This window comes from Otolemur garnettii, unplaced genomic scaffold (assembly GCF_000181295.1).
Source record: "Otolemur garnettii isolate 467f Iridium unplaced genomic scaffold, OtoGar3 scaffold00075, whole genome shotgun sequence".
In the NCBI taxonomy this organism is placed as follows: domain Eukaryota; kingdom Metazoa; phylum Chordata; class Mammalia; order Primates; family Galagidae; genus Otolemur; species Otolemur garnettii.
The window spans coordinates 8,094,850-8,103,951 of NW_003852470.1; the positions used below are offsets into that span (position 1 = coordinate 8,094,850).

General features: G+C 49.1%; 1 protein-coding gene across 1 annotated transcript in view; it reads right to left on the bottom strand.

The window, feature by feature from the left end:
- LHPP (phospholysine phosphohistidine inorganic pyrophosphate phosphatase) overlaps positions 1–5,253 on the bottom strand; it is a 130,947-nt gene extending 125,694 nt beyond the window's left edge. Inside the window, exon 1 of the mRNA XM_003794073.3 lies at positions 4,853–5,253. Within this exon, the coding sequence (XP_003794121.1) occupies positions 4,853–4,977 (125 nt within the window). The 5' untranslated portion in view covers positions 4,978–5,253. The remainder of the gene's footprint in view (positions 1–4,852) is intronic.
- Between the last annotated feature and the right edge of the window lie 3,849 nt (positions 5,254–9,102).

Here is a 9,102-nt window from a genome sequence, read left to right on the forward strand (position 1 = left end):
CACCCTTTCCAAGGCCACTGCTAAAAAAAGCAAATCAACACAAAACTCTCCTAGGGATCTGGCAGAAGATGCCAGAATCCGTTCCGTGCTTCTTTAGCAGAAGTAGTCAGGGAAGGACTGAGGCCCCATCTGTTTCCTTGATCCTAGTTTACTTTTCAGGGTTTTAAAAGACAAAAACATTCCTGCTAACATGAAAAGGACTGACAGACCCAAGTTCTGGTGGGAACCTGGAGCAACTGGGCTCTCATATATCTCAACTTGAAATGGAAACTGGAACAACCACTTTGGAAAACTATTCACTGTGTGTCCAATAGACACATACCCATGTGCTCACCAAAAGACATGTACAAGAATATTCCTAGCAGCACTATTCACACCAACCTCAAATGGGAAAGTCTACTTCATCAATAAGAGAATGTGATACTCACTCACTGGAACACTACACAACAATGAGAATGCATAATCTACAACCACATGCCATAGATACAAAAAATCTCTCAAATGTAACGTTGAGTAAAAGAAATAAGACATAAGAGGGAATGTACCATATGTTTTCATTTATGTCAAGTCACTAGCAGGCAAAACTAAATCTGGTTCTAGAATTCAGGATAGTGGTTATCCAGGAGAGTGATGAGGTGGACGGTAACTGCCAAGGATTATGGAGGGGCTCTGGAACTCAGGTTACCCAGCTGGGATCAGTAAAAAGTCACCGGCTTTTACACACACAGTATGTGTATGATTTACCTTGACAAAAAGGTGTTTTTAAGTGGCGCTGATTGTAAAAGAATGAAAGGCATGTACAATAGGACTCCCCGTGTCAGTAACACAGGAAATGCTGCTGCATTGCTGTAGGGCTACTGTGTGCCGGGAGCTTGACACACATCATGAGGTGTCATGACACCTGCCCCACGACCCCCTCCCTGGCCCCTCTCCACCCTGCCAGGTGCTCAAGTCAGACAGTGGAAGCCACCCTTTACTTCGTGTCCTCCCTACATTGGGACTTATGGGCCCCACACCTCTCAGCAGGTCCCACTGGTCCTGCTTCCAAAACCCCTCTTTAATTCGTGCCCTGCTCCCCACCTCCACTGCCACCTCTCTGGACATTGCAGCAGTCTCCTAACTGGTGGCCCTGCCCTCCCTTGCCTCCTGCCTCCACTCACACCACCCCCAGCCCATTCTCCACACTGTAGTCTGAGAGATCTTCTGAAATGATTTAATTCAACATTTTGAGCGGGAAATGCATTCTCATGGTCTAAAAACCTTAAAAATAAACTTTGATAGACAAAGTTATCCAGTAAAGAGTCTTGCCCATCCTCCTCCCAGTTCCCCTGCCCTTTGTCCCTCCCCTCCCCAAAAAAACCCAGCTCTACCAAGGGCTGGGAGGGGTAACAAAATAACTAACTAACTAACTAAATAAATATAAATTAAAAACCCAGCTCTTCCTACAGCTCTGATGTAGTCTGAGTCCTTCCAGCATCTTTATGCAGACACCACAGTGAAAATACTCACTTGGATTTCTGCCTTTTCCACCCCATGCACCCTGTGTGTACCTGCTGTCTCCCCTAGCAGTGGACTGCAGAGAGGGGCGCACACGCCTTCTCACACTGCTGGGACTCCCATGTATAGACAGCTGGCCTCCCTACTCCCCAGTGATGGGGACCTGACCTGTTTCCAGTCTTTTGCTATTGCAAAAAGCACTGCTGTGAATGACTGTGCCCTTATGTCATTTCTCATGTACAATTTAGAACAAATTCCCAGAAGTGGAACTGCTGTTAGATGATGTCAAATGTACCTTCAACAAGCAACATAGAGTTGGGTCTGTTTCCAGACTCACCAAGAGAACGTGGCCTCAAAGTTTTGGATTTTTGCCAATTTTCTCAAATTGATGAAAAATGGTATCTCGGTATCATTTTAATTTGCATTTCTCGTATTTGAGTAAGGCCGAGCATCTCTCAGGTTGCTCATCATTCCCTTCATGTCCTTTGTCCATATTCCTATTGGGCTGCTGATTTGCTGTTGCTGATTCTAAATTTTGAGGCAAAGGCTTAAAGACCTTCTCTCAATCCAAGACGTCAAAGGAACTCACCTTTGTTTTCACTTGTACTCACATGTTTTCACTTTTTACATTTAAATTTCTTTAAAACATAAACTGGATCACGTGACATGCCTACCTAAAGTCTTCCCTGACTTCTTACCACTCAGGGTAAAGTCCGGACACCTCTCCACAGCCCTCAAGTCCCTGCCTGGTGCATCCACTCTTCTCTACTTCTTCCTGGGGACCCAGGGCCCTTCAGCTCCTTGCATATGCCAGGAGTTCCCTCTTCACAGACCCTGGTGGCCGCTGTTCCTTCAGCCAGAAATGCATTTCCTCTGCCCATATGGCACTTTCCTAGCCCTCTGGTTTGGCACAATGCCTTCTCCTCAGAACTGTACAGACCCCATCTCCAGCACAGGCCCCCTCGCCCTGTCACACTCTCTCAGCACCCTTCTGCCTTCATATCACTTATGCCAACCTGTGATGACTTGGTTTACTCATCTGTGTGCAGGTTTACCCTCCATCTCCCTTCCAGACGTGAGGCCCTGTGCCTCAGTCACAGCCGGAGGTGCTGGCCTCCTGTGCCCCCCAAATGAGGCTCCCAAAACAGCCTAGTGCCCTCTGCTCCATTCGCACAGGTGCCACCACATAATGCTGTCATCTGTAATGGAGCTAGTCTAAAGGTTTGGGGTTAATGGAGAATAAGGTAGAGGCCAGGAAGCCACTCACAAACCCAGAACTTGGCTGGGCAATGGGCTCACGCCTATAATCCTAGCACTCTGGGAGGCCAAGGCTGAAGAATTACTTGAGCTCAAGAGTTTGAGACCAGCCTAATTAAGTACAAGATTCTGTCTCTATTAAAAAAATAGAAAAATTAACTAGGCATTGGGGTGGATGCCTATAGTCCCAGCTACTTAGGAGGCTGAAGCAGGAGGATGGCATGAACCTAGGAGTTTGAGGTTGCTGTGAGTTTGGCTGACACTATGGCACTCAAGCCAAGAGAGTGAGACTCAGTCTCAAAAAAAAAAAAAAAAAAGGCCAGACGTAGTTACTCACACTTGTAATCTTAGCACTCTGGAAGGCTGAGGTGGGACTATCTCTTGAGTGCAGGAGTTCAAGACCAGCCTGAGCAAGAGTGAGACCCCATCTCCACTAAAAACAGAAAAATTAGTCAGGAGTAGTGGCAGATGCCCATAGTCTCAGCTACTCAGGAGGCTGAGGCAGGAAAATTGCTTGAACCCAGGAGTGTGAGGGTACTGTGAGCTAGACTGATGCCACAGCACTCTAGCCCAGGTGACAGAGGGAGACTTTGTCTCTAAAACCAAACAAGAAACAAAAACAGGCTTCACACCTGTAGGTCAGTGGTTAGGGCACCATCCACACACACCAGTGCCTGCTAAACAACGACAACTACAACAACAACAACAAAAAAAATAGCAGAGCGTTGTGGTGGGCGCCTGTAGTCCCAGCTACTTGGGAGGCTGAGGCAAGAGAATAGCTTAAGCCCAAGAGTTTGAGGTTGCTGTGAGCTGTGAAGCCACAGCACTCTATCAAGGGCAACATAGTGAGACTCTGTCTCAAAAAAAAAAAAAAAAAAAAAAAAAAGAGGCTCGCCGCATGTGGCTCAATCGGCTAAGGCGCCAGCCACATACACCTAAGGTGGCGGGTTCGAATCCCCAGCCCGGGCCCGCCAAACAACAATGATGGCTGCAACCAAAAAATGCCTGGCGCTGTGGCAGGCGCCTGTAGTCCCAGCTACTTGGGAGGCAGAGGCAGGAGATCGCTTGAGCCCAGGAGTTGGAGGTTGCTGTGAGCTGTGAGGCCATGGCACTCTACCCAGGGGGATAGCTTGAGGCTCCGTCTCAAAAAAAGAAAAAAGGAACAAAAACAACAATGAGACTTAACACTGAGGCCGACCACAGGGCCAAGGGTCTCCCAGGTCTGGGCCATGTGTGCTCCTGGAGGCAGGTCTACCTTTTCCCAGTTTTCAGTCCACCAAACACGTCCTGCTTTGCTACGCAGGACAGTTCCCACACATACAGACAACAGACTGGTAGGGTGGAGTCTTTAAGAGGCTACAAGAGGCTCACTTAACTGCCATCTACAAGTAGGTAAACTAAGTGCCAGTAAGGTCAGGCCACCAAGCCAGAGTGTGCCAGCTAGTGACTCCAGGAGGCCAAGCCCTGGGCAATTAGCCCTTCCCAACTGCCTATCAACATCATGCAGTGCTGACCAGCGATGCCCAAGTGAGGCCTTACAAAGTCCAGGTCCAGTGATGGTCCTGGAAGTGTCTTCCATGGGCAAGGCTTCTGGGCCAGACCTGGTCCCCCATTATCTAAACCAACGCAGTCCCCTAAAATTATAATGTAAGCCTCACATGTAACTTAAAGTTTTCTAGTAAGTTCATTAACAAGAGTAAAAAAAAAGGTGGAATCCATTTAATATTTTAATACAGTATATTACAAGTATTATAATTTCCATATAAAATCATTGTAATAAGCTATTTTACGCTTTTCTCACTAAATCTTTTTAATCCGGTGCGTACACTTACAGCCCAGGTAAATTCGGGCCAGCCACACCATACCAAGAGGCTGCTCTTCGGCCAGGTCAGCCCTCCCGGGCGGAGGCCCCAAGCTGGTAGGGCAAAGGCCGCGTCTCTAAGCACCGGGGGCTGACACCAGGCCGGGACAGCCACTCAGCGCGGGCGTGGGGCGGGGCTTAGGCGGAGAAGGGGCGGGGCCTAATGGGAGCCCCGCCCCCGGCACCAGACAGAGACTGGAGCCCAGCGCCTACAGCGCCAGCTGGCGATCCACTCACCTCGCCACCGCCTCCACGGAGCCGGGGATCGGCGTGCCACCCCCTGGTCCGAAGTCGTACAGCACACCCGAGATATCGAGCAGCACCCCGCGCACGCCAGCCAGACGCTCGCTCCACACGGCCATTGCACTCCTCTGTGTACCTCAGACTGCACGTCCCAACCGGCGGCTGAGTCCCGGGACCGCCCTGCCGCGCAGGGGCACCTGGGAAATGTAGTCCGGTGGGGCGGCGTGGCGGGAGCGACGGGGCCCAAACCCGAAGCTGGGCGCTGCCTCCGAGCTTCCGGGTCACGTGCCGCCGAAGTGTAACTCTTTGCGGGATCTTCTCTGGAGAACAGTGAACAAACAGCAGCAAAGGCAGAAAACAAGTCCCAGGGAAATAGTGAAAAGCAAATTGAGACAAGAAGGTACCTGTAAAAATTACAAAACCTAACGAGAACAGGCTGTACCAGCGCTTCGTTGTGGCCTCATTCATCCTCTGGCAGGGAGTGTCACAACCCTAAAAGCCAGTAGGACCCCTTGATGGACAGTCCTGCGCCTGGGAAGCGACACTAAAGAAATGAGTTCAAAGAAGAAGACTACAGTGTAAGCGATAATGCCAAAACAAGCTGGAAGAAATTAAAAGTTCAAGGACAAGGACTGTGAAAAAAATTATAGCATGACTGCTGAAAAAAATATGGCATCCAGGGCAGCGCCTATGGCTCAGTGGGTAGGGCGCCAGCCGCATATACCGAGGGTGGCGGGTTCAAACCCGGCCCCGGCCAAATTGCAACAACAACAACAAAAAAATAGCCGGACATTGTGGCGGGCGCCTGTAGTCCCAGCTACTCGGGAGGCTGAGGCAAAAGAATCGCCTAAGCCCAGGAGTTGGAAGATGCCATGAGCTGTGTGACGCCACGGCACTCTACCAAGGACGACAAAGTGAGACTGTCTCTACCAAAAAAAAAAAAAAAAGTCATCCAAATTGAAGACTAGGTAATGACATGGAAAATGCTTATTTATGTTCTAACGATACATTGAAAAGTGCAATACAAAATTGTATACAGATGACAGCCCTGCACAAATCCAGATGCATAGGAATAGGGCTAGGAAGGAAATGGGAATATCACAATCTGTTAGGCCAGTGAAATTTGGATAAATTATAAAATTCCCCTTAATGTTATATTACTGTTGCAAAAAATAAAAATTGGCGGGGCAGCGCCTGTGGCTCAGTGGGTAGAGTGCCGGCCCCATAACCAAGGGTGGTGAGTTCAAACCCAGCATCAGCCAAACTGCAACAACAAAAAATAGCGGGCATTGTGGCGGGCGCCTGTAGTCCCAGCTACTGAGGAGGCTGAGGCAAGAGAATCACCTAAGCCAGGTAGTTGGAGGTTGCTGTGAGCTGTGACATCACTGCACTCTACCGAGGGCAACAAAGTGAGACTCTTGTCTCTACCAAAGGAAAAAAAATTGACATAAAAAGCCCTCTGACCCTTTCAAGTAATTAAATTGAAATGAAAAAATTTGGTGTGATTTGCTTTCAGGTTTCAAAGGGGGAGAACTATATCATTTTGCCACTTCATTTCAGGCTCTTTTCTGTTTTGTATGTTTGTTTGTTTTTTAAAGAAACATGGTCTTGTTCTGTCACCCCATGCTGGAGTGCAGTGGCACAATCACATTGCTATCATGTCCACTCAAGCTGCTCTCAAACTCCTGGCCTCAAGTGATCCTCTTACCTGGGCCTCCCAAAGGGCTGGGATTACAAATTTGAGCCACTATGCCCTGGCCCTTTCAGACTGTTGATTCACAGAAAGGATAAAATTTCATCAGAATATTAGAACATGAACCCAGTTCAATGAATTGTGCATATTTTGTTGACAAACTTACAGGGGGAGCTGTTTACAGTTGTCTACAGGGAACTGTAAAATGTAGTTCCTGCCCTTTGGGGCTCTACCATGTGGAGAGGGGGAGTATTATACTTTTATAGTATTCTTAGTTGCAGACAATAGAAATCACTCCAGCTAGGGTTTTGCTTATGTGGGACATAAAGGTGCTTACAGATTCCTGGGGCATTGAGGTGTCAAGCTCAAGTACCACACAGCCAGGAGCCAGGCATCTACTGCTCTGTTAGGACCACTGCCTCTATCACTTGGCTGCTAAGATGCCAGGGCCCCTGGCACAGCTGCCCCCAAAGAACCCAGCACACCCACCACTGTGTCCTCTGTAGATTCTCTCACCTGTGGCCACCACCTTTCTGTGGCCACTACCTCTCTTTCACTGTCTGGCTTAGTGGAGCATAGTCCAACCTGCAAAGGGGTCTGGGAAATGCAGTTTTTAGCCTTCCAGACTGGTACAAGAACTAAGTCAGTCAGTCTAGAAAATCTGCCGCAAACATGAACCACACATGTAAGGAGCCTCTGTTCTGTACAGCGGGCTCTAGGTGTGAAAGAAAAAGGAGAGTCCAAGGCGTGATCTTTGCCTTTAAGGGTCAAGACTCGGCAGAAAGCAAGGGAACATCTTCAAGATTGCTGACTTAGGCTCGGCGCCTGTGGCTCAAGCGGCTGGGGCGCCAGCCACATACACCTAAGGTGGCGGGGTCGAGTCCCCAGCCCGGGCCACCAGACAACAATGATGGCTGCAACCAGGAAATGGCCGGGCGTTGTGGCAGGCGCCTGTGGTCCCAGCTGCTTGGGAGGCTGAGGCGGGAGACTCGCTTGAGCCCAGGAGATGGAGGTTGCTGTGAGCGTGATGCCATGGCACTCTACCCAGGGGAATAGCTTGAGGCTCCGTCTCAAAAAAAAAAAAAAAAAAAAAAAAAGATTGCTGACTTAGTGGTGTATGCTGATTGCCAATAAGGAACACAGATACAGCCGGGAGAATGTACTCCATGGGCTATGGAGGGCAGAAGGGGCTTCTGGGCAGGGGACAATCTGAAATGAACATTGGAGAGTGGCTGGGCGTTGGCTTCATGCCAAAGAGATGGAGAAAGGGCACTTCTGCCAGTGGTGTGGGCCTACACGTAGTTCTCTTTTTCAATTAGCTGTGTGTGTGCCCTTGGACAAATTATTTTCCATCTCTAGACTATAGGAGACAGGATAATGCCCCCTTGAGATGTCCACATCCTGATCTCCAATTGCAGGCTCAGCGCCCTGTAGCTCAGCAGGTAGGGCACCAGCCACATACACCAGAGCTGGTGGGTGCAACTCTGGCCTGGGCCTGCTAAAACAACAATGGCAGCTGCAACAAAAAATGGCTGGGCATTGTGGTGGGCACCTGGTGTCCCAGCTGCTTGGGAGGCTGAGGCAAGAGAATTGCTTGAGCCTAGGAGTTGGAGGTTGCCGTGAGCTGTGATGCCACAGCACTCGACCCAGGGAGACATAGTGAAACTCTGTCTCAAACAAACAAAAAGAAAAACAACTTACATTGCAAAAGGGATTTTGCAGATGTAAGTAAGCCTAAGATCTTGTGAAGAGATTATTTAGTGCGTGCCAAGTGGGCACAATGTAATCACACAAGTCCTCATAAGAGAAAGAAGGGTGGGGGGCAGGCGTGGTAGCTCATGCCTATAATTCCAGCACTCTGTGAAGCTGAGGCAGGTGGATTGCTTGAGCTCATGAGTTTGAGACCAGCCTGAGCCAGAGTGAGACTCTGTCTCTAAAAAATAGCCGGTGTTGTGGTAGGCACCTGTAGTCCCAGCTACTAGGAAGGCTCAGGCAAGATTGAGCCCAAGAGTTTGAGGTTGCTGTGAGCTCTGATGCTACAGCACTCTACTGGGAGCAAGGAAGTGAGATTCTATCTCAAAAAGAGAGAGAGAGACAGAAAGAAGGAGGCAGGAAAGTCCGAGGCAGAGAACGGGGTGTAACAAAGAAGTCAGGGAAAGGAAATTTGAAAATTCTACACTATTGTTCTTGGGTTTTTTTTGCAATTTTTGGCTGGGTCCAGGTTTGAACCTACCACCTCTGGTATATGGGGCTGGCAGCCTACTCCTTTGAGCCACAGGTGCTGGCCCTACACTATTGTTCTTGAATGTGAAGGTGCCATGAGCCAAGAAATGCAGGTGGTCTTTAGCAGCAGGAAAAGGCAAAGAAATGGATTCTCCCCTCATGCCTTGAGACTGCAGTCCTGCTGACACACCTGGATTTTAGGACTTCTTACCTCAATAACTGTAAGATAGGCTCGGCACCTATAGCTCAACTGGCTAAGGCGCCAGCCACGTACACCTAAGGTGGTGGGTTCGAATCCCCAGCCTGGACCCGCCAAACAACAATGACG